Source organism: Rhinoderma darwinii, chromosome 10 (genome assembly GCF_050947455.1).
Source record: "Rhinoderma darwinii isolate aRhiDar2 chromosome 10, aRhiDar2.hap1, whole genome shotgun sequence".
In the NCBI taxonomy this organism is placed as follows: domain Eukaryota; kingdom Metazoa; phylum Chordata; class Amphibia; order Anura; family Rhinodermatidae; genus Rhinoderma; species Rhinoderma darwinii.
In genome coordinates this window covers 19,629,770-19,656,202 of record NC_134696.1, presented here as the reverse complement: position 1 = coordinate 19,656,202, position 26,433 = coordinate 19,629,770, and the positions used below count along the sequence as shown (strand labels likewise).

Sequence of the window (26,433 nt, the reverse complement as noted above, 5' to 3'; positions counted from 1 at the left end):
TCCGGCGTGCGGCACAGATCCGGAGACGCAGCCCTCATGTCCCAGCACGGATGACGGGGGTGTGCGCTGCTCATACACGATCTATTACTGCTTAGTATATGTACATTATATATGGGATTCTGCAGACACCCAGTCCCGACAGGCTGGAACCCATCACTTACTGGATAATTCAGGCCGCATCGCGTGATAAATTATTGTCTGCAGGCGCACTTGCTATCCTAACGCAGGAAATTTATTTACGTACTTAGAGAGCCGTACAGAAGAAGACAATTCTTATGATTTAATGAAAGCATTTATTTATATGAAATGAGGACTTCAAAATACGTTTTATGCCACATTAAAGCTGCAATCCTGTGGTGTTCTCTGCCACCGGGAGGTCTGCTCAGAAAGGGTGAGGAAGGTCCAATGCCAGGCAGGGGGGGGGCAAACAGAGGCATAGCCTGGGGGATGGGGAAGTAGAGCCCAGCCAGTTGTGGGGGAAGGGGCTTTGACCTGTCAAGCTCAGAGGGGGAAGGGCAAGCACCAGGCAAGTTGAGTGGGAAGGGCAAGCACCAGTGAAGCTCAATCGGGGAAGGTGCCAGTTGAGCTTAGGCAGGAGGGGCAGGCGCCAGGCAGCTCGGGGGGGGGGGGGCAGGCACCAGGCAGCAGGGGGGGGGGTGGGCAGGCACCAGGCAGCTCGGGGGGGGGGGGGGGCAGGCACCAGGCAGCTCGGGGGGGGGGGCACCAGGCAGCTCGGGGGGGGCAAGGCACCAGGCAGCTCGGGGGGGGGGACAGGTACCAGGCAACTCGGGGGGGGGGGGGGGGGGGGCAGGTACCAGGCAACTCGGGGGGGGGCAAGGCACCAGGCAGCTCGGGGGGGGGCAAGGCACCAGGCAGCGGGGGGGGGGGGGCAGGTACCAGGCAACTCGGGGGGGGGGGGGGGGGGGGGCAGGTACGAGTTGCCTGGTACCTGCCCCCCCCCCCCGCTGCCTGGTGCCTTGCCCCCCCCCCCGAGCTGCCTGGTACCTGCCCCCCCCCCCCCGAGTTGCCTGGTGCCTTGCCCCCCCCCCCCCGAGCTGCCTGGTGCCTTGCCCCCCCCCCCCCGAGCTGCCTGGTGCCTTGCCCCCCCCCCCCGAGCTGCCTGGTGCCTTGCCCCCCCCCCCCCCGAGCTGCCTGGTGCCTTGCCCCCCCCCCCCCGAGCTGCCTGGTGCCTTGCCCCCCCCCCGAGCTGCCTGGTACCTGCCCCCCCCCCCGAGTTGCCTGGTGCCTTGCACCAGGGAGCTCGGGGGGGGGGGGGGGCAGGCACCAGGCAGCTCGGGGGGGGGGGGGCAGGCACCAGGCAGATCGGGGGGGGGGCAGGCACCAGGCAGATCGGGGGGGGGGGCAGGCACCAGGCAGATAGGGGGGGGGCAGGCACCAGGCAGATAGGGGGGGGCAGGCACCAGGCAGATAGGGGGGGGCAGGCACCAGGCAGATAGGGGGGGGCAGGCACCAGGCAGATAGGGGGGGGGGCAGGCACCAGTCAAGATCACTGGTCAAGCTCAGGGGGGGAGAAAAGCACCAGTCAGCTCAGTCAGGGGAACTCGCCAGTTAGCTCAGTTGGGAAGGCAGGTGCCAATCAGCTCAGTACGGAAAGGCGCCAGTCAGCTCAGGGGGGGGGGGGGGGGCAGGCACCAGGCAGATCGGGGGGGCAGGCACCAGGCAGATAGGGGGGGGGCAGGCACCAGGCAGATAGGGGGGGGCAGGCACCAGGCAGATAGGGGGGGGCAGGCACCAGGCAGATAGGGGGGGGCAGGCACCAGTCAAGATCACTGGTCAAGCTCAGGGGGGGAGAAAAGCACCAGTCAGCTCAGTCAGGGGAACTCGCCAGTTAGCTCAGTTGGGAAGGCAGGTGCCAATCAGCTCAGTACGGAAAGGCGCCAGTCAGCTCAGGGGGGGTGGTTTGACTCCCACAGGCATGCACGGTTTATATATGTTCCTCACCTGGAAGGCCATAGTGAAGTGACCTGTCTTTGTGTCCCGTACAATACTAGTGTTCATTGCGGACTGGATACCCCAGCGCCACTGGATGTAACCCATTGTGTTTTTGTCTAGATGTCGCGCTACCATCGTCGTGAGGCCGGGTCTGATCCCCTGGGAGGAAAACTGCAAAACGCAACTTGTAGTGAAGAAACTGGAAGAGAGGAAAAGCAACAAGTAAATTTGCATACGAGGCAACGTTTTATTTTGCGCATACACATCAAAGTCTACAAGATATAGTTACAAAACGGACGCAGTTACTTTGAAGACAGAGAGTAAAAAATGGCTGCCTCAGTGAGGTCACCAACTCCACTCAGGTTACCAGTCTTGAGTAGCGCCGTCTTACACAGTAGTCATATCACATTTCTGCTGGCCGTCCCATGGGATCTGTCAGATCTATGCTGACAGACGAAACCACTACAGCTTAGAGAAAAACGTATAATGCCACGGACTCTACACCTAAAGTCAGCAGCTTATAATAGTTCAGTACCGTTATAATGTAATCTCCCCTATATACGTAAATGTATCTTGAGCTTCTCAGAACTGGAGATATACAGTACCCGAGATAAAATACAGATCATGGGAGTATTCTATTAAAGAACAGGACAGGCAGCCTCCTCCAGCCAGCAATGTCTGATAACAGGGAGCAATAGAATGCATTAATGGGGTTACAGTGATCAGACCCGACCGACCAGACACTGGTATCATAGCATAGCAAAACGTCACCAATGTCTATTCTGAGACCACCTCTTTTTTGTAGGATGACTCAAGGAGTCCAACATCTCGTGATTGATAGGGGGGGGGGTCGTTCTGTGGTTGCTTTGCACCCATTACACCTTTGTGTCCTCAGAGCATCACATAGATGCCCTCCTTTTCTTCTCCCAGTAGATCATACCAAAAGGCAAACTCAGCTCTGCTATGTCTATACAGAAAAAAACGTAAGTAAAGTCAGACTTTTTCAGCAGACGCGAGGCCCTCTACTGGCCGCAGGGTGGTAATACATGTCAACTGACAAAGATCTTTATGACAGCGGCGTCCTACATATCCAGCTGCAGAAGTAGATACTGCAGGAATAATGCTGATGTTAAACAAACAGTGACCTAAATAAAGTCTCACATTGACACGGTTTATGAGGGTCATTTCCTTATTCTGGATGGGAAATAAATTACTTCTTGCAAAAAATGCAAACCGTCTAAAAAATGTATCTAGTGCGACTCATTTCATCGGTGAAGGTGTGACCTTACGTCCCGGCCCAAAGGACCCTAATTATGGATTTTAAAGCTGCTGTTTAGTACGGCTGCCCATGAGAATCCTGGGGCAGGGAGGGGGCCATTACTGGCACATCAGTGTTACGGATTAACGACAATAAAGATTCGATAGACGCGTGATACGTTATTCCCACAGGACTCGTACCTATAAACAAGCCTGAAGCTGGCCGTAACTGGGACTACAATCTCCGATCCTACCAGCGCTGTAATGGTTAATCAGCAACAGGCAGGAATAACGTATAACTATCTCCTATATCTATTAGGACTAATGGAAGCCTCAAGGGACTGTCAGGAACTACTAGCCGCACCTACCAACAAAATTTGCAATCATGGCAGTGGTTTTGGAAGGTCGTATGGTTGTCTCGGTGCCCTATCGGGCGCGGCATCTCCTGTCGCAATTGTTGCCGGGGATGCAGATAATAGTTTATGTTACGGTCAGGACCAAATACATAAGGCTGCAGGGCCCCAACGATAGGACTATGGCCAATTTTCCAGCTCAATCATTGTTTAGTAAAAAGCTCTGCAACTTTTAATCTACTTTGTGTTTTATTTTCAAGACCTCTGTCTGCAGTCAGTGAATGGGAACAGTCAGTGTTGAGATCCAGAGAATGACAGTAGAGACTACTCACAGCTGAGAGTTTGTTACAAGTGTATAAGCAATCCTCTGTCAGCTAAACCAGATCAGCAGCACAAACCCCTCTCCTGTCCTGATAGTTTGCCGTTTGGGCATGCACGGAGTTGCAGTTTTGCAATTGTTTGAGTGTCAAAGGCTGGAGACTACTGCTGTGATGTATCATCTGTGAGAAGTAATACGTATGTACTGGTTTTCAGTCTCTAGTCTGTAAAGAACAATGCTCCCATTCACTGATAGTAAGCGGAGCTCTTGAAAATGGTTAAGAATGGAAACAAAGTATATTAGAAAGTCGAACTTTTCATTAAGTGACTGAGATTTTAAAACCCATTGTTTAAAAAAAAGCTCTAAATAAGGAGGAGCAGTGACAACTTTTTAGGAAAATAGACTAGTTATCTAAAAACGGAACCAGTACAAATATATATATTTTTTTACAACGTCTTTTCGTGTTGTCACAGCTCCTCCCCTTTTACTAGCTGTAGCCCCATCAGCTCGCAGGACTGAATTCTTATAAACCGTACATGAACACCAAACACATCGGCTATAAGAGCTTTTATGTAAAGAACCCCAATAACTGATCTCATGTCGGCACTTAATTAAGTCAAGAAACACCCCCCCCCCCATAATTTACCATTTTGGTGTAAGATTCCGAAAAACCTTAAGTCCAAACAGGGGTCCCTGAAGGTCACCAGCTCCAAACTCTAGCTGAAAACACACAAGAAAAGAAAGTAAATGGGGAGAATTACAGGAAACCTCAGCAGTTTCCCAGTATATTAGAATCCATCCCTCTGCATAGACCTGAACTCTGGCGGCTTGTAGCATTATTATTTTTACTGAAAAATTATGTACGCACCAATCTTTTCTATCTACCTGTAAATAATGTAGGCACAGATAGTACTGCCTCCATGTCTCCCCCTGTAAATAATGTAGGCACAGATAGTGCTGCTTCCCTATCTCCTTGTAAATGATGTAGGCACAGATAGTACTGCCTCCATGTCTCTCCCTGTAAATGATGTAGGCACAGATAGGGAAGCAGCACTATCTCTGCCTACATCATTTACAGGGAGAGACATGGAGGCAGTACTCTGTGCCTACAGTATTTACAAGGAGATAGGGAAGCAGCACTATCCGTGCCTACATCATTTGCAAGGAGATAGGGAAGCAGCACTATCTCCTTGTAACTAATGTAGGCACAGATGGTACTGCCTCCATGTCTCCATGTAAATGACGTAGGCACAGAGTACTGCTTCCCTATCTCGCTGTAAATGATGTAGGCACAGACAGTACTGCCTCCATGTCTCTTCCTGTAAATAATGATGACCCTGATGGTACTGCTTCCCTATCACCCTGTAAATGATGTAGGCAGATAGTACTACTCCACTATCTCCTTGTAAATCATGTAGGCACAGATAGAAGTGCCACCTTGTATATGATGTAGGTAGACCGTATTACCTGTCCTGTCTCTCCCTGTAAATGATGTAGGCACAGATAGTGCTGCTTCCCTATCTCCTTGTAAATATTTAGGCACAGATCGTACTGCCTGACTCTCCTTGCTAATGATTCAGGTAGATAGTACTGCTACCATCTTTCTCCCTGTAAATGACATAGGAACACACAGTACAGTCCTCCTGTAAATTATGTAGGTAAGGATAGTACTGCCTCCCTGTCTCTCCCTATAAATAATGTCGATACAGACAGTACTGCCTCCCTGTGAATGATGTAGGCACAGATAGCCCTGCCTCCCTAACTCTCCTTGTAAAATATATAGGTACAGATAGTACTGCCTTCAAGTATTTCCCTGTAAACGATGTGGACACAGATAGAACTGCTTGACTGTTTCTTACTGTAAATTATGTAGGCATATCTGTACCGCTTCCATATTTCAGACAGTAAACTGCTTTTAATATAAAGACAGGCTGCATATCCAGATGCAGCTCTTCAAATTATGGGGAGAACTGGAGTTTTTATTTTACTATTCAAACATTAGAAGATTAAAATCATTAGAAAGAGAAAAGTGAATATAGACTGAGCCTCAATATAATGTCATTCGACCGTAATTGCGGGACCGACCTGCCCGGTTCTATTGGCCGCGGACATCTTTCCGTATCGCTACGGAAAGGTGTCCGTACTGTAGATCCGTGCCGGGAATTGTGGAGCATGTGCTAGTTTTCGTTTTTAACGGGCTGTGCTCCCATACTTGTATGGGAGCACGGCATGAAAATGCGGCCGGCCGTGGCCGCAATAAAGCGCGGGCCGTGATTACGGGCTCGGACGTGTGCATGAGGCCTAAGTCAGGGCTTCACACAGAGTTTGCATTATTATTTCCACTTCTGAATGGATCCCGGTTTCCCCAGAAACTTTTCTGACACGGGGTCGATGATGACATCATGGCGGCCTCAAAACAAACTGCAATTACTCTGAAATCAACAGAACTGCCGCCATTCCAGCTATAACATCTATATATAGGCATATATACATATTTATTTTTTATTTTTTTATCCAGAAGCATCTCCCCCTCCCCCACACACACACTAACCCCATAAGGCGGAGATCGCACAATGTATTCAGTAGATCCGTGATTTTACTTTTTATTTTGCATATTCACAAATGCAGCCACTAAGGCGACTGACAACGTTAAAGAGCCGCCATCCACAGAGGCGGAAATAGAAATATCTTCTATATGCTGATAGATGCACATTTATTAACCCGGAGCCGCCAACAGGCGTATGTATGTTATTAATGCTTCCTTTGCATATGTATTTGAAAAGTTTTCATAAAATATACATAAACCAAAAGGATAAACAATAATTTAACCACTTCATTACCAACCCCACTACCAAAACTTACTTTCTGCAATAGATAAAATCTCCCCCTGCGGCTCTTTGCTGCTCACTTTTCTCCCTCCTTCCTGTTCTGACCCCGCGCGCTCCCTTCAGCGGTCAGTGACTTCTTTACTGTTCACCACTCTGTGTATACATGTGGTCACCAATAGTTCCATGCAGCACAGAGGACCTGCCCATGTTACCTACAGGACCTCCGTCTCGTCATTGCATACACAGGGTACCGAGCCATAGGGACTCTGTGTGCCGCCACACAGGCTCCTTGAAGTTATGAGTGCTTAAAAGCTACATAACCTTCCTATTGTATTATTCTACAACTCCTATGCAGACCTATGTGTCTCCATGGTAACAGACTACAAACAAACCCTGTGTAGTCATACAGCCGTCATACTCCCTTTTATCGGTCACTTAATTTTTGCGAACCTACATTCGGCTGGCTACAAGAGGGAGTATAACTGCAGGATCAGTCTACACAGGGTTTGTTTGTAGTCTGTTACCAAGGAGACGCATAAGTCTGTATAGGAGCTGTAGACACCAAACTGTAGGAAATATTTAATCAAATCTATTTGCAAAGGGGCTTCATTTTTCATTTTGGATGCATTGGAGCAATGAAAAAAAAATGTTGTAAAGGGTTTGTTACCTTAATTTTCAATCATCAAAATGTTCTAAAAATGCGTTTGCCCTCATCTTACGTAGAATATGTGTAGGGTATTTGACTGGGATAGAACGAAGGTGTAGGATTTGTCCTTTGTCATTTAAAAAAAAAAATTTTCACATTTTATTTTTTTCTCGCTCTCTCGAAAGGTCATAAAAGACGGATATTTCCTTCAACTATAGTGTTCCCCTGTGACTATAGCTGACATAGCATCCCCAGTTACAGGGAAAAGCTGTCTTGATATTGTGAAATTTGTCACAGTCAGAGCTGATTTGGGTCTTTTAAGACCTCTGACCCAGTAATGACATCCCAAGGACGATGTGATCTGTCACGCGATCCCCGCAATGTATACAGATGCAGCTCTACCACTCTCTGTATTTTATACATATTGTCCACTGAGCGCTGTGCACAATGTGATCAAGGCGGCAGAAGGAGGAGGAAAAACAACTTCTGGGGAGTCGAGCTACCACGAGCAGCCAGGTCTGATGGTGGACGCACGATTTAAAATACTGGTTACACCAACAATCCTAAAGAGTATCTTCACCAAAATATTAAAACTCCCATGTGCTCATGAATTTTTTTAGTCTATTTCACCAGTTAGAGAACAGTTTGTACTCCAGAGCTGCTCTTCTCAAAGTAACTAAAGACATAAATTGGCCACCAAAGCCATTTTGAAAGCTACATGGAGATAACTTTAGTCACCCGGTCACCGAGCATGTATGAAGGTATATACAGACTTAGCCACTGTCTTCTTACACAAGGGGCAGGCACCACTACCCTGAGGTAAGAATACCCATATGACAACCTACATGTACCCAGGATATAGAACTGCAAACTCCTCCTCCTACTAAATTATCTATAATTCCTGTGTTTTATTTTTGTATATTACTTTTTAGGGCATGTTTAGGCCGGGTCTTTCCATTGATCTGCTCTGACTTTAATGGGTTCCGTTTGCTTGTCCGCGGTTTTACCAAAAACAATAGCGCAGGTTGCGGTGATATCGATTCTGGTAATCTTAGTGGTTCATTCGTTTGGCTTCGGCTATGTTCACACTTGCAGCGCTGCAAAACAAGGCAAAACCAGAAACACCACGGACACGGCCGTCGGCACCCAATGACTTGTTGGGTCCGGTCGGCGTGTCCGTGGTTTAACAGGAAGGAGAGTAGCATGCTGCGTTGTTTCCGATAATCTCTGCCGGATCTGCGACAGAGGCCTCCAACATAGAAGTGAACAGCGCCTTAAAGGGGTTGTACGAGATTAGAAAAACATGGCTGCTTTCTTCAAGAAACAGTGCCACTTTTGTCCATGGGCTATATGTGGTATTGCAGCTCAAGCAAAAGACAATAAGTTGCCAAACCAGACAGAGCCCATGGACAAGAATGGCGCCATTCCGGAATAAATCAGTCGTGTTTTTCGAAACCCCTTTAACTCGCTTGCAGGTGCAGAACCCCTCAACTACTGACCCGAAGTGACGTGATGAGCCATCTAACAACCAGCATGCGAATGCACTTCCATAATATAAAGCAGAGTGGATTTGGTCGGACACCGCAGAGCATGTTGAACGCACTAGTGCTGTGTACAGCAGAGCCGAGTTTGTCACTTGGCACAAGAATGTTTTACATAGGAATGCACAGAAACCTTCTCCATCATTATAACTAAAAGCGAAATCCCAACCCCCAAAGCGAATGACAAATTCCTCTCTGCTACATCTACGCGCCACTATGAAGCGGCATACTGACAACCCGTGACATGGTTAAAATAAAGTAACTTCTCCGACAGCGATGCTGCAAGTGACAGCAAATGCAATTATGACCCACAGTGTGTAATGGGATTACATACAATATTGCAGCGTAAGCCGCTTAGCTACAGATATCAGTGCGCGGAATTCATTACCGATATGAATCGCAACATTACATATAAAACACACAACGCATGATTCATTTTTGGACCCCCCCCCCCTTTCAGTCGGATAAGGGCCGAAAAAACCAAAAACACAAAACCACAACCCATGGGTCTCCACGGATCAGGAAGGTCACGGCTCCGGAATAACGCAATCACTTAAATGTCTTCGTCTTTCATCCTAGATGAAAACGTTCTGGCCCCGGGGCCACAGCCCCATCCAACCCTTAAATTATAACCGGTGTCTCTTATTCAAACTCATCTCTTGACTTGGCAGCGGCGTGTCGGTTCTTTGTTGGGCCCGGCGCTCTGGAATAACAGAGGAGAGGTCTCTCCGGAGAAGACCCGGCTGTCTGATAACGGATTCTCCCCTCTCCGAATCTAATTAAGGGTCTATGGATGAATCGCTGCTTTTTTTGCATTTCCATTTGGTTGCACTCCACTGTATTTTAGGTCTCGCAGGTGGCTCGGGACGGCTCTCCAGAGTCCCATGTTAAACCATGTCAGCAGTTCTGCTTGAGCGCAGCCTTTGAAGTTGGAGCGAGCGCTTCCACACTCTCATTTTCTATACTGTGGGTGACTTTCACATCGGCTTTTCAATGTTAATCTGACATTCTTCAGTCTCAGCAGTACCAAACGCTTGTTAAAGATGCAGTATTTATATACTCGCTAAAAATTACAGACAGAGCTGGGAACACTTAAAGGGACACTAAACCTGGAGATGAACGAGAAACGGGCAGAGAGAGAACACCTATTTGTCAGTCGGCAAGAAACGGTCTTGAAGGAATCGGGCAGAGAAAACAATGTTCCTTCTCCTAACAGACCCATTGATCCTCAGCTTGGGACAGGCTAAGGGGGCTGGGCTATGCTGGTCTGCGCTTTACTGCTGCAGCAAACCTCCTCCCAGCCAGAAACTAAACATAAGCCCCTCCCCTTTTACCGCAAATTATTGCTTCACATGCTTTAGCACTGGAAAGAGTGATAAATATAGAATATGAAGTTTTTTTTAAAGTTTATTGTCCCTTTAATTACAGTAACAACATTCTTGCTCATCTTGTGCCATTTGGAAATCTAATTCTGTGGTTAGAGCAGGAGGGGGGGGGGGGGGTTAATATGGATTCTTATCTCAGTACAGAATTTTTGAAGCTAGTTTGCCTTTGGCTACGTAGAGTCTGTGCAATTAGCTGCAAATGCATTCTCCAGAAACCACATCTTATACCTGCTACATTAAAAGCAGGAAATCAGCAATTTATAGGACGGGTCATTGGTTATCACATCCAGGGAATAATGGAAGGGAAAGGGAAATCAGAGCGTGAGGGAGGCGCCAGATTATACACCAAGCACCAACCTGTACAGATGTAGACGACGAGGCAGATTGACTAATGTAGTCGAAGGTTTAGACCGCGTACGGATGGAAGATGCGCCGGATTTATCACAGTGGCGCACGCTGTAGGATAGAATTTGCAGCATCTTGCTTTACCGGTTAGACGCTCCTCCTTACACCACCTTTGATTTGGCTTATTCATTGCAACGGAATTTTGTGCCAGATTTTTGGCGCATTTCAAGCCACGACACCTTCGACCCATTTTTCCAAAAAGTGTTTAGTACAAAAGATCTGTTCCGAAACGACATGCGACATTATGCGCCACATTCTAGATGCAATCACATTAGTAAATCTAACCCAATGTATATAGTGCGTGTATGTGTCTAGGCCTAACTACTGTTCACATCTCTCATAGCCATCTATTTATCTCCCTATCTAACGCTATAGTCATAGCAATCTTCCCCTAAGCTTGGCGCATACGCCGGGAAAGCTCCCAACGTATATGCCAAAACGTATCCATAGGGCGCTATAAATCCGACGGATGCAAAAATAGTGTCCCTTTTGGCATCCGCTGGGCAAGTATACTTTTTTTAACTTTATAGGAAAGTACAGCCTGCTGTGCTTTCCTATACCGAGGCATTCTGCAACCAAACATATACGTGCTCTATAATGGAAGCGACACATGCCTACACTCCCGAGGTATAACTCTGGGAAGAATTCAGATCTAGCTCCCCTCAATTTTGCGTTGTAAGAATCCAAAAAAGCAGGTCCACGAGCGTCCGGAAGTTGTGAACAACCATAAAGGACCAGCTTGATTTCTGATAGAATTAGACAATACGTTGTAATGGTCCCTTTAAATACGCGTTTCGCCGGCCGACCGCGGCTAGAGGGCAGGAACAGAGACGTACACGCTGCCAGGCTGCGGCCATTCTTTTGCTTTTTGCTTTTATGGATTTGATTTTCCCGATCAGATCATTTCTCTCCGGCAGGTTCAGCGTGTTACGCTTTCTCCGGAAGTTACTAAATAGTGGCCTCGGGGGCCTTGGTAATAATTGATACCCCCTTAATCACCTTAACAGATATGGGGCTTGTTGTACAGCACGAGAGGCCGAGCGCTGGAAGAAGATCCCATTAGTTTTGTCCTTCACACAGAGGCAGCGATGTATAAAACCTTTTGCGCCTGACAGGATGGTAGACAGCCATAATTATATAAACACCAGTTTGCAAACTACCTTTCCGTCCTGTTTGGCCATTTATATTCATAATGTGCTGCGTGTGCGTTTCCTTGTTTGTTCGCTCGGGCGGATGTACAGATCTTCAGTGTTTATTTTCCACGGTGCTTACCTCTCCCCATCCCTTGGCCGAGGTCACTCGTCTCAAAGCTAAGTTTATTGATCCTCCCCCGTTGCCATTTTGAGTGGAGAGGCTCCCGGAGAGAATGGCCGTGTCTGTTGCTGTTAGTGGAGCCTGGAAGTGAGAAAAAAAAAAAATAGTTGAGAATTAAAAATCGAAAATTCAGCAAAAAATAAAACTTCAGTAATTTTCATTACTACGTGTGGCCTGTTTGGTGTCACGCCTGCAACCATTAGCTTTAGGGGCATCTTCCCTGGTGATGAATTCCAATGAATGGGAAACTAGTTTTGTTCTGGGTTGGTATTTGTTCCAAATACTCGCTCACAAAAACTATTTGGTTGGTTGCCTAGCCTGGAGAAGGAGCGTGGGAAAAGGGTTGTCAGACATTAATCTTCTCCCAGTTTACAAAATGTACAGGCTCTGCAGAGTTAAGTCATTTCTTAAATAAGACTTTCAAACTTTTGATAGGTCCTAGAGATCGGTGGGAGTCCAAGTGCCGAGACCCCCCCCACCGTTGCATCATGGAGAGCCGTCTTCAGCCTGACGATGAACGCTCATCAGTCAAAAATGCAAAGCACTCGCCTAAGCTCTTCTGCAACGGTGGGGGTCTCAGCACCTGGACCCGCACCCATCCAAACCTTTGATACATCTCGAGGACATATCAAAAGTTTAATGAAAGTGCCAGTTACTCTTTAAGGACTCTCTAAGGGCTCTACAGGACCATCTAGAGACTCTATATTGACCTTCGTAGCGTCTCCAAAAAAATCCAGCTCAATTTGGCAGAGCTTCTTGGGTGCTCTCTTATGCCAGATTGTAGACCACGGTGTTCAAGGCAGAAGAAATATCAGAACTCCAACCCCATAAAATATATGATTTATTTGAACACTTTAAAATCCATGCGAAGATGCCGTCACATATTGGGACTTTATCACAGGAGTTATCCGCTCTGTATAATCCCTTTTTGATAGAAGGGTCATCTGACCATAAATCAGCGATCAGCTGTAACACCCAGCAAAAAAAGCGTTCAATTTCCCTGCAGCGCCACCACAGGTGGGATAAAGAATTACACAAAGCTCATGCAAATCAATGGGCTGTCCATATAATGCATAGACATTCTGGATCCATCAGAGTTGGAAATGCTTTTCGCAGCCACATTCTGTACTGACCAATAGATGGGAGTCCTGAATGGGGGATCCTGCTCTATTTTAAGTGGGGTTTTTTTTTTGTTTTTTTTTAAATGGGGTTTCCAAATGAGACAACCCCTTTAAAGGCCTTGCCCAAGATTAGAAAAACAAGGAAGCAAAAAGAAAATTTTAAAAAAAGTGCCACACCTGTCCACAGGTTATGTCTGGTATTGCAGCTCAGCCATATTTACTTCAACGTAGCAGAGCTGCGATACCATACAACCCATGGACAGGTGTGGCACCGTTTCTGGAAGAAAGCCGCCATGTTTTTCTAATCCTGAACAACCCTTTTGATCGTAGCGTAGTGATTTAGGAGACTAGAGGGTCAGTCCTACTTCCGCTTTGAATACTACTAACACCTAAAACTTTTAGACGGACATGTGTACAAGGAGCCAACCCATCGCATTCTCACTTTGTGCCGTCTCATGCAGACGAGGCTCGGGCTAAGCTAATAATTGAATTTCTTTTATAAATAAAGATGAGCCCGTGGTGAATAAAAATAACATTTCAGCATCACTTAGATGCTACGTGGGGCTGCTCTGCCTTGCAAATTCAGTTATATTTTTATATGGAGAGAATTTGTACCTCAATAGACTGCGAGATGTGCATACGGTTAATTTCAATTTGGGGAAAGCCACTTCCTGGCAGGTCTTCAAAATCTTCATCGTAGCGATCAAACAGCTCAGTGGCATCTATGCCAACGCTAATTGTCCCCTGGGAGGCAAGAAATAAGAAAGAGGGAAAAGAAATACATTTAAAAATCAGTAAAAACACCAGATATTGCGCTGGATAAAAGCGGGTGACGCCGGTGCCGGACACCAACATGTATCAAGAGGGAGCGAAGAACATTATAGGAAAACTGGAGCCATGCTTATCACTAAATAAGAGGGTGTGGGTCTCCCGCAGCGCTCCGCACCCGTCCGGCATGAAAGAAAAGGGGCACGTCTCCAACATTACAGAGATTCAGGTATACGTCGCTGATACTAAAGGGCGTCGGGTCAATTTCAGACCCATTAATAAAAACATTATGGGCTTTATAAAGCCTAAAAGGGTACCTTAGACATTTATGGTATATCTACAGGATATGACATATCTGATAGGTGTGGGTCCCAGAAGTGGGATTTGCGCCTCTCAGGAAAATTGGGGTCCTTTAACCCATGTCCCGCCTGTTTAAAAGGAAAACGAAGGGGGAGGTGGCCGCGCGTGTGTCTCTTTCTTCATTCACTTCTAAGGGAGTTACTAGAACAGGTGAGAAAATGAAAGAAAAATGACACCCAAAGGCGGTTTAACATAGCAGGGCTCACTGGGGTCACGTGCTGTGCGGATTGTTTCGGGTGTTTTTTCTTCAGGGGCCCTCAGTGACAGTCATATAGAACGATGACCAGACATGGGGTTCTCTTACCCCTACATGTACTGGGAGACACCCTAACCAATCTCTGCAGGGGAACCAAAGTGAAAAAACGACAACCTCTAGAAAAGAGGATTTTGGATGAAGTTTTTCTTTAGAGGGAACCGGTCATGTAGAACATGAAGTCTGATCTGCAGAAAGCCATGTTATATAGAGCAGGAGGAGCTGAGCAGACCGATATATAGTTATTGTGGAAAAGATTTAGTACAAGCTGTATTTGATCAATTTAAACCTCTGTTCCCTCTTAGGAGTCCAGTGGGCGGCCCTAGTGAGTGATCGACAGACTACCCATCATGAGCATGCATACAGAGAGAGCTGCCAATCACTGGATAGGACCGCCCACTGGACTCAAGCCTAGAGGGAGCAGGGATCTAGATTCATAAATGACAAGTTCTATGAAGTCTTTCCTTACAAATCTATATATCCCTCTGCTCAGCTCCTCCTGCTCTGTAACAGGACGGCATAACCTGTACAGACCTAATCTTCTCACAGTTGAGGATTTGTAACAATTGCATCCAAACTAGACTCCAGGCTAAAATATTGTCCCTACACTGATACATTGTAGCAAACTATCGGGACAGGAGAGAGAGATTACTGCTACCTACTTAATTAGCTCCTAGACTATGTTACAATTGTATCCAGTCAAGACAATCTTCTGTGAGCTCAGCAGCACAAATCTCTCTCCTATCGTGATCGTTTGCTACAATGTATCAGTGCAGGTAAAATGGATCACTCATTTTAGATTGCAGATAATTGTTAAGACTGGATATAGCGGTGACAAACCCTCAGCTGTGAGAAACATTAGACTCGTACAGGTTGAAAGACTCTGAATGCAAAAGTAGAATGTCCAAATTCACTGCCAGCAAGCAGACATCTTGAAAACGATGAAGAACTGACGCACAATGTATAACAGAAAGCTTTAATATACAATACTTAAAGGGGTTGTCCAGTTTAAAGAAAAGAATCATATACTTTACTAGGGAATTCTGAGTTAATATGGGGGGGGGGGGGGGGGTTTCTGCTGTTCAGGATCCTCATCTTTCGGCCGGAGTGGAGAGCGGTTATAGAGAGCGTCTCTCGCTTTGTAGGACCTGTCCTGTCCTGTATTACACAGACAACACATTGATATGAATGAGAACTGTGTAATGCTTAATTTCCCCTGTGGTGGCGCTGCAGGAAAACGGAACACTTACTGTCAGGTTTCCCCACATATTACAGCAGATCACTGGGGGTACCAGCAGGGGGACACTTTGTGATCAAATTTTTGTCGAGGGACCCTTCTAAAAAGTACGTAATGTCCAAATTGGAGAATCCCTTTAAGTTGTGTGTGCTTAGCGTGGATGCTCGTCGTTTTTGGGATCGGTGCGAATCCTAGGAAAACCCTCCAAAGAGCAGGTACTCAAAATCAAAAATGTTAATTTTTTTTTTCAAAAAGTTTCACACACGTAAAACAGATCCTATTGAATTCCATTGTCCTTTAACCCCTTAACGACCAAGGACGAAAATGAACGTCATGGTCGGCTGCTAGTTCCCGCACCATGACGTTCATTTTCGTCCGCATTTCAAACTGTCACTCTGTGTAAACACAGAGTGACAGACCCGCGCTGACAGTTGTCCCCGACAGCTGAGACATCAGTCTTGCCGGACAGCGGACCATCGCCGCTGATTTCGGCAGTTAACCCCTTAAGTGCGGCGACGGATTGCCGTCGCCGCATTTAAGTGGTTTGAAGCACATCGGCAGCCCCCACGAAGTGATCGTGGGGGCTACCGATGCTTGTCACGGCAATCGGAGGTCAGATAATGACCTCCGGGTTGCCATGCACGGAAGCCTCGGAGGAACAGCGTCCGGCCGGTCCTCCTCTGCTTCCTGTCAGAGTGACAGTTACGTCACAATGACAGTTAGAACACATTACACTACGTAGGTAGTGTAATGTACTCTAGCAGCAATCAAAGCTGCAAGACTAAGTGTCCCCTAGTGGGACAAGTTAAAAAAGTAAAAAAAAGTAATAAAAATGTTTTAAAAAAAGTGTAAAAATAAAAGTTCTAAGTTCTATAAACACTAAATGCTTTTTTTCCTATAATAAGACTTTTATTATAGAAAAAAAATGAACACGTTAAAAAAGTACACATATCTGGTATCACCGCGTTCGTAACGACCCCAACTATAAAACTGTAATGTTATTTTTCCCGCACGATGAACACCCCAAAAAAAAATCAATAAAAAACTACGACAGAATCGCAATTTTTTGGGTCACCACCTCTCCCTAAATAAAGAATAAAAAGTGATCAAAAAGTCGCATGTACCCGAAAATAGTACCAATAAAAACTTCTATCCGTCCCGCAAAAAACAAGCCCTTACGCAGCTTTTTTGACTAAAAAATTAAAAAATTATGGCTCTCAGAATATGGTGACACAGAATTTTTTTTTTTTATAAATAAGTCATTTTATTGCGCAAACACTAAAAAAAAGGACCAAACCTATATACATCTGGTATCGCCGTAATCGTACCAACCCGCAGAATAAAGTAAAAATGTCATTTATAGCGTACGGTGAGCACCGCAAAAAGAAAACCTAAAAAACGGTGTCAGAATTCCTGTTTTTTGCTCAGGATTGCAAAAAAATTGAATAAAAAGTGATCAAAAAAAAAAAAATCGCATGTACCCCAAAATGGTACCAATGAAAACTACAGATTGTCCCGCAACAAATAAGCCCTCACGCAGCTCTATTGATGGAAAAATAAAAAAGTTATGGCTCTTGGAAAGCGGGGAGTGAAAATCTAAAATATGAAAGCAAAAAATGGATGAGTCCTGAAAGGGTTAATTCATTTCTAATGAAAAAAACGTATGACAACATGTGGGGTATTTCCGTACTCGGGAGAAATTGCTTTATAAAAAAATGGTTGTTTTTTTCCTCCTTTATCCCTTGTAAAAATGAGAAAATGCAACATTTTAGTGGAAAAAATTTTGATATTAATTTTCGCGCCCTAATTCTAATAAACTCTGCAAAAGACCCGTGGGGTCTAAATGCTCACTATACCCCTAGAAAAATTCCTTGAAGGTTTTTCCAAAATGGGGTCACTTTTGGTGGGTTTCCACTGTTTTGGTCCCTCCAGTGCATTGCAAATGCAACATGGCACCGAAAACCATTCCAGCAAAATCATAAATCCAAATGGCGCTCCTTCCCTTCTGAGCCCTGCTGTGGGTCCAAACAGCAGTTTATTACCACATATGGGGTATTGTCGTAATCGGGAGACATTGCTTTACAAATGTTGGGGTGCATTTTCTTCGTTATTCCTTGTAAATAATAAAAATTTCTATGTTGTTTCAGAAAAAAAGTACATTTTAATTCTTACAGACTAATTTCAATATATTTAGCGAAAAACCTGTGTGGTCAAAATGCTAACTATACCCCTAGATAAATACCTTAAGGGGGTCTAGTTTTCGAAATGGGGTCGTTTATGGGGAGTTTCTATCATTCTGGCAGCTCAAAGCTTCTCCAAATGTACATTGGGGCCTAAAATATTTTCAAGCAAAATAGGAGTCCTGAAAGCCTCCGGGTGTTCCCTTCCTTTGGGGCCCTGCCGTGTGTCCAGGCAGCGCATTAGGGCCACAATGTGGGTATTTTTGAAAACAGGAGAAAGAGGGTGATAGATTTTGGGGTGTGTTTCTTCATTTTCATGGTCGCTTTACAAAGAAATCGGTCTTCAAACAAATACTTTTATGAAAAAAATGAAATTATTATTTTTTTCACCTGATATGCATTAAATTTAGCAAAGAACTGTGGGGTCAAAACACTTACTATACACCTAAATAAATACCTTATGGGGTCTAGTTTTCGAAATGGGGTCGTTTATGGGGAGTTTCTATCGTTCTGGCAGCTCAAAGCCTCTCCAAATGTACAGTGGGGCCTAAAACATTTTCAAGCAAAATATGAGTCCTGAAAGCCTCCGGGTGCTCCCTTCCTTTTGGGTCCTGCCGTGTGTCCAGGCAGCGCATTAGGGCCACAATGTTGGTATTTTTTAAAACAGGAGAAACAGGGTGATAGATTTTGTGGTGTGTTTCTTCATTCTCATGGTCGCATTACAAAGAAATTGGTCTTCAAACTGATACTTTTATGAAAAAAAGTGAATTTTTTTTTTTTTCACCTGCTATGTATTAAATTTAGCAAAAAACTGTGGGGTCAAAATACTTACTATACCCTTAGGTAAATACCTTAAGGGGTCTAGTTTTCTAAATGGGGTCATTTGTGGGGGTTTCCACCATTCTGTCACCTATGAGCCTCTGAAAACCTGGCTTGGTGCAGGAAAACAAAATGTACTTCAAAATTTATAAAATTATTATTCAATTTGTAAGTCCTCTAAATTGCTGAAAATGTATTTAATTTTTTCAAAAGTGCTGCCAAAATAGAGTAAAGAGATAGAAATATATATTTAATTAAAAAAATTGTACAGTATGTGTGTACATATGTGACATATTGCAGTTAAAAATAGGGGAAAACGGTAATTTTTACAAAATTTCTTCCATTTTTCTATTTTTTAATTAATTTCCGCAAATCGTATCAGTCTACTTTTACCACTAAAATAAAGTACAACATGTGACGAAAAAACAATGTCAGAATTACTTGGATATTCAAAACTTTCACAGAGTTATTCTCTGATAAAGTCAGACATACCAGATTTGACAAATCTGGCTTGGTCATTAAGGTACAAACATGCCCGGTCATTAAGGGGTTAAAAAGTTGCGGAGAGAAAAAAATAAATAAACGAAAAAAAAAATAGTTGTGTAAGATGGATCTGCAAAGCAACGGCCATTAAAAGAAATGAGGCGCTAAATCCAGTCAACTGATTAACTTTGCAGCCGAGGGACCGTCGACGACACATTATGGTGCCGCGCAGCTTTAATGGTATTGCTTCCCTCACTTCTTTACAGTGGTTATGGCCTTTCCGAAGACGACGCGCTCAGCTTAAAAAACGGGGAGAAAAGGTTAACAATTCATCACGCCGCCCCCTCCTCGCCGGATTCAATTATGACGAATATTCTACCCAAATTAATCCACGTAGTCTACTCGGCGTGATTAGCCGCACTATTTATAGGACATTTTTCAAGGCTCGATCCCCCGGCCTAGACCTCGCTAGTTTACAAGCTGCTGGGAAAACACTTGTGGGAATTCGCATTTCCATTTGTACTCATTATATCTTCCGTGTGGGTGAGGTCATTCTTCCTTCTCAGAGGCCTCAAACTTATCTCCAAGTTTCCGCGTGTATTGAGAAGGAGTCGGCTCGAGGGTTTACGAAACACTCGTCCCTTTAAAAAAACGCCTAAACTACAAGGCTTCCGAATTTACACATTTTGTTCATTGGTGTCGCCCCTTTTAAAAATGAATCCCCACGCCTTCGATGATCCAAGACGCCAAAGTATCCGATCGGCTCTTTGATCTTCCTTTGTGTGGGTCTATAGCGAAAAGATATACGAAATCCTAGTGTGGGGGGGGGGGGGGCGGGGGCAGCGCTTGACCACATGAAGCGTAAAAGATCTCCCTTTAAAAAGCAAACATTTTACAAAAATTGGAATTCATTTATTCAGTCATTTCTGATCTTTCTGGAAATTATAAGCGGCAACCAATATGGCTGCCATTATCCGGGTCCTCACCCATCTTTCCACACACCCTGAATGGTAAATCTTCATAGTTAGGCAGCACTATGCGACTAGGGGACGCGCTGCTAGGCAGATGTGCGACTGCTCCGATGTGGAATAGCCGAGTGACAAAGATGGCCGTCATTAAAGCCATGAGTGGGGTCGTCACTCAACTTTCCACACACCCTGAATGGTAAATCTTCCTAGGTATGCAGCACTATATGACTGTGGGGTGAACTGCTAAGCAGATTTGCTCCTAAGGCAGTCTGGGGACACTGGATGACAGCTGAACAGGCTTCCCTTGTGGATGTGACCCAGCTTTCCGAGAAACAGATATAAATCTGGGAAACAACTGGATTTTTAACAACCAGAAAGAAGCGGGTGACTCAAGGACTTATATTGACTGACAATGTTTTTATTTTAAGGGGAAGACATTTTTAGCAGTGCAGCCATTCCAGTGAGATTGCACTTCCTAGTAGCAGGCTGTAGATGGCGCCAGCTGCACTGTCATCCATGACTTCAGTACATATGTGGAGCGGACGCTACAAACCGGTACAATACTGTGAACATGTCCACGCTACAGGTGCGGGCCACAAGGTGACACAAGAAGAGCAATGATGAGGAGAACTCCGTCTCATCACAAATGGAAATGGGTCGCCATAGTGAGAAAACCCTTTTGAGTGCACTTTATAGGAACACAGAACCTGGAAATGAATGATAAAGTGAACAGGAAATAAACTTGCCCAAAGTGTCTGCCAGGAGGCCCCTGACTCAGTCTTGTAAAAAATCTTTCAGAGAACAAAAAAGTGTTCATTCCCTTCTGATCTCCCACATTTTCAGCTGGCACACGGCTTATCGAGGTGAGGCTTAAATAAGAGGGCGGGGCTTAGCAAGCTAACAGCAGTGGGGAAGGGCTCCTGCTGCAGCCAGTTGCCTTACAGACAAATACAAGAAGGAGGGAGGGTGGCTGATTTCCTGAGACACACAGAAGAATTCTTAGAAATATAATCATATGAGAGAAGGATACTAAAGGGAGCTATAGGTAGCATTTTTTTTACTCCTGTTTTTTATTTAGATCAGGTCATCTACAGAATGCGTCTAAAGACTTAAAGGAGATATCTAGGATAAGTGGCTGCTTTCTCGCAAGAAACAGCACCACACCTGTCCACAGGTTGTATCTAGTATTGCACCTCGGCTATATTCACTACAATGGCATTAAGCTGCAATCCCACACATAACCCATGGAGGCGCTGGTTCTGCAGAAACCGGCCATGTTTTTCTAATCCTTAAAGCGCTTTTTGTCTGTAAGGAGTTGTAGAGGACCAACTGTCCAGCTTCTTCTCCCCCCAACACGAATATGGAGGTGCTGAATGCTACTTCTGCCATTATGCTGAACTGAATGGCTAGGAGCAGTCGTAGAGCATGGTTTGTTAATGAGACAACCGCTGACGGCAGCCGTTGTCTGTGTAGCGCTAGGTCTGGCAGTAATTTAGCTCTGACTTCTTCATGAACCAGGAAGCTCAGGATGAGCAGTGCTATATCTCCAGATAGGACAGTCCTGTAAATCATGGAATTGTGGGAAGCAGCACGAAAGATGAATAGTGTTTAAGTAAAACATGTAATTATAATCAGTGAGCGACACTGCATCTGTACACGGACCTTCTTGAATACATCTTCATCAAGCCTCGAGTAGAGCAGAGCTGCAAAAACCAAAAAATGTGAACGTTTTTGATGAAGCGAAGACATTGTTGGCTCTGGATGACTTATGTTCCATATAAAAACCAACACATGAAAATAGATCATGTCCCCTCCCCCCAGGAGACAGGCGCAGCACTGAGGCATTATGAGACCATTCACGGGTAACGCTGACAAATACGAGGCTCCTGTCTGCGGAGCACTTATGAATCTTCACCATCGTCTACAGACGTGTAAGACAACACTCCATCACCAGCTCCGTTATCTGAAGGAATCCATGAACCGCCAGCTCCACCCGAGTACTTATGGCCAAGAATAGGCAGAGGTTTTGTAGGGGTTAAACTATAAAGCGATGGTCTATATAACATTTCTATCAATTATAGGGGTTCTCATACTAGACAATCCGTACTGGTTATAAGGGTCCCATGACAAAAAGCAGATCGCAAAGCGTCCCCCTTCTGGGACCCCCAGGGATCAACTAATCTGTGGAGAGACCTGCCAGTAAGTGTTCAATTTCCCTGCAGCGCCCCCACAGGGAAAAATAAGCATTACACAGTGGCCCATTCATATCAATGTGTTGTCTGTGTAATGCAGGACAGGACAGGTCCTCCAGAGAGAGAGACAGACGCTCTTTGTAGCCACTCTCGCCAAGAGATGAGGAACCTAAACAGAGGACCCCCACTGTTAACTCAGAATTCTTTTTTAAACTGGACAATTCCTTTCAAGGGCAACTCCGCAGCGTATTACAGTAGCAGAAGTGTGGGTGAGATTCCAACACATCTCGCCCCCACACAACAGAAAAAAGTTGCAGAAAAAAATGCACATAAATTAAACCTGCGGTGCGGTCAATTAATGCTGCGGAATCGCTGCTCGTGTTGCAGGTTTTCCCCACTGAATTCAATGGTGTGCTTAAGCCCGCAACAAAGTGGTGTGTGTTGCGACATTTGCGGTGTAATATCAGCGATTCCAACGCAAAAATCATAAGGAGAATAAAATAAAGTTATACTTACCCAGAGTTCCCTGCTTCTTCTCCAGTCTGGCCTCCTGGGATGACGTTTCATCCCATGTGACCGCTGCAGCCAATCACAGGCTGCAGCGGTCACATGGCCTGCATCATCATCCCAGGTGGCCGGACCACGCACAGAAGAGGGCGGGGGGTAATTATGAACGTTTTTGGTTTTTTTCCGGTACGTTTTCCCGCCCGTAAAACAACGTGGTGCTGATTTTCAGACGGCATTCCTGCGGTGTTCTGGGAGGATACGCTGTGCAGCTTGTGTTTTATTGCAGCTCAGCCCCATTCACTTCCATTAAGCTGAACTGCAATACCAGAAACAATTTATGGACAGGTGTGGCACGGTTTCTGGATGAAAGCGGCCATGACTTTTTTTTTAATCCTTGGCAACCCCTTTAAAGGGACTTTCTGATTTTATGCAAATGATTCTGCAACTTTCTTATAAACCTTGTGGGAATTTATTAACCTTTCTATGCCGGTATTCATTTTGATTACATTCAGGTTAGGTAATGTTTGCGGCTCTGCACTTTGACCCTGATCCTTTGATTGCAGAAACGTGAGGCGTAAATTCATGCCGGAGGAAAGATCCGGAGAGGTCCGAAAACTTGCAATGTCAAATGCTTAACATGTATCTATTTGACTATATGATACATTAAAGATGTCACTGATGGTCAATTGATGGCCTACCCTTAGTAGAAGCCATCAATATTAGATCGGTGGGGGTCCGACTGTCAGCACCCTCGCCCATCAGCTGTTTGAAGGGGCCGCAGATACACACGCACAGGTTTTTGTCTTTTTTTCGCTCTTCCGCCGTCTCCCTGGGGCCGTCCTCGCTTTTATACTGTTACAGAGCAGGGCTGCTGAAAACACTAAGAAATTAGCTGCCAATCTCCTTGGCAGCGTGTCAGCTTGTAAACCTTCAATCCCATGGAGAACCCTCAACTCAACAGATTATTTATGGTTACAAGGAACCCGTCTAAACGATTTGTATCCCTTCCCTTAAAAAACAAACAAAAAAAAACAAAACACTGAATACTTGTCCATAGTGGACTCTGCACCGAAACTATATTGTGTCATCCCCTGCACCCAGTGGTGTCATCAAAGCCATACCTGCATTTCCAGGCTGGTTTAGTTGCATGGCGGTATGCGATCCAGACAATGCAATACTGTATATCGTGGCAGCTCCGACGACAAATGATTTGAAGCAAATCTATTGGTTTCCAGCCACAGATGCGACACCGCTTACCAATAAGAACATCGCTTAATAAACGCATTCATCTTTTTGATAAAATTCAATTTTTAAAGGGTAACAAACGTTTATAAAACTTTTGACATGTCACAGTGATATGTCTGAAGTTTTGATTGGTGGAGGTTCGAGCACTGAGACCCCCACCGATCGCTAAAATGAAGCAGCAGAAGTGCTCGGGTGAGCGCCGGGGCGCTTCGTTTCTGATCGGCTCTCTTGAGAAAGCTGAGCGAGCGGTGTGCAGACTCCTGAGCCCGTACATTGCTCACTGGCTTTGTAAAGCAAGCCAAGCCAATCAGAAACAAAACAGAGCTCACCCGAGCGCATCCGCAGCTTCGTTTTAGCAATCAGTGGGGGTCTCAGTGCTCGGAACCCCACTGATCAATACTTCTGATATTTCACTAGGACACGTCAAAAGTTTTATAAAAGTTTAGTTCCACTTTAAATTGTCTTCGTTATATGCCATAAATGGAACACAAGAGGATAAAACCATAATAATAATAAAAAAAATTAAAAGCTTACATAAGGCCTTATTCAGATGTGACGGATTTATCACGGATTTCGAAAAAAGTCTGTAATAAATTTACAGTACAATGTTAGAGAATGGGGTTTTACAAGACCCCATTCACATGCACAGCAGATTTTTGCTGCAATGTAAAAAGCGAGATCCGCGGCAGAAGAATAAATGGTAAATCCGCAGTAAATCCAGGGCAAAATCAGCGGCAGAAAAATCTGTTGCATCTGAACAAAGCCTAAAGAGATGCAGTTGACATTTGCTGGGTGAGAAAATACCATCCATGGAGGAACAAAAAAAACAAAAAAAAAACACCTGCCTCAAGCTGCTACAATGTAGAAACCATACTGTTACAGCAAATACATAGAGAACAAAACCCGCTCTGATATGCAAGTAAGGAACATATAGAAATACCTTGTAAATCCAACTGTTTCGGGTTGGATTAAAAAAAAAAAAAAAGCATAAAAAAAACAAAAAAAAAAATCACCTATAAAACAAAAATCTAATCATAAAACATAAAACGGTTAATGGCGACCGGACATTTGACTGTTAATGTAAACAAACAGCAGGAGCGGAGGCATTGTGCAGCAGTGAATTAAAATCGGAAATAAATGTAATGGTTATTGCCGATAATGCAAATGAATGATCTTGATAAAGACAGTGCAATCCGAGGAATTGGTATACTGGGGCTCATTTGTAGGAAGTCACAGCAGGAGAAAAACCTGCGCATCAGCAAATCGAAGAGAGCGAGGAAATTGACGAAGTTGTGCTTAGAAAGGCGAGCGGCAGGTGTTGTCTTACAAGGGCAGGAAGGAAAAAAAAAGAAGCCGGGATATACAAAAGGGAAGGAGCCCGCAGCACCTGAGACCTGCTGTCATACCGAGCCTCACAAGACTGCGAAACATCTTCACAAGGCTCAGAAAAATAAAGATATAAAATGTCAATATGTTCCAATAAAAGAATCACCTGCGTAAGACCGAGGTGATCTCCGGAGCAGCAAATCTGCCAAACTACGCAGCAGAGGGGGATGAATTGCTGCTTAAGGGGGTTCTCCGCTTTGACCAATCCATACTTGTTAGAAGCATTTTTTGACAGTAAGCTGATCATAGAGTGCCCCCCTGCTGGGATCTCCAGCGATCATCTGTAATCGGTCTGAAAACCTGGCAGTAAGTGATCTATTTCCCTGCAGTGCCACCACAGGGGAAATTAGGTATTACATAGAGCACATTCATATCAATGGGTTGCCTGTGTTTTACAGGACAGAACATGTCATCCAGAGCGAGAGACGTTCTATGTAACCGCTGTCCACTCTGGCCAAGACACGCGGATCCTGAGCAGGAAACCCCTTTATTAAGTCAGAATCCGCTAATAGATTGTATGGAAACGGATGATCTAAATCAGACATCCACTTTAAAGAACTTGATTTTCCGTTTATGACAATAGGAAAGCTGTTGTAGTTGTGATGCAGCCGTATGGATGTCTATCCAGCTTTCCCAGAAACCGATAACTAACAAATGGCTGGGAGAAAAAAAAAATTGCGCAGTTAACAGAGCTGCTGCTTTCCTCGTCGTAGCTCCCAGGCTGTACGTAGTACTGATGCATTGTGGGAGGTCTAGTGTACTGTACAGTAGTCGAAGGTGGGCAAACAAATGAACCTCCTACAACACATTATATTTTATGATCTTGGCTAGTAGTGTTTGTCAGCACAGTGTATATCAAACTTTGAAGGCAGCTTTGTCTGTGACTAGAGAAGACACAAAGTAACTAAAAAAT

General features: G+C 45.0%; 1 protein-coding gene across 1 annotated transcript in view; it reads right to left on the bottom strand.

The window, feature by feature from the left end:
- Positions 1–26,433, bottom strand: part of DNAJC11 (DnaJ heat shock protein family (Hsp40) member C11) — a 98,420-nt gene that overhangs the window by 16,376 nt on the left and 55,611 nt on the right. Inside the window, exons 5-8 of the mRNA XM_075839431.1 lie at positions 13,738–13,866; positions 11,960–12,082; positions 4,529–4,602; positions 1,963–2,152 (exon numbers count right to left, since the gene is read on the bottom strand). Coding sequence (XP_075695546.1) covers positions 1,963–2,152; positions 4,529–4,602; positions 11,960–12,082; positions 13,738–13,866 — 516 coding nt within the window. The remainder of the gene's footprint in view (positions 1–1,962; positions 2,153–4,528; positions 4,603–11,959; positions 12,083–13,737; positions 13,867–26,433) is intronic.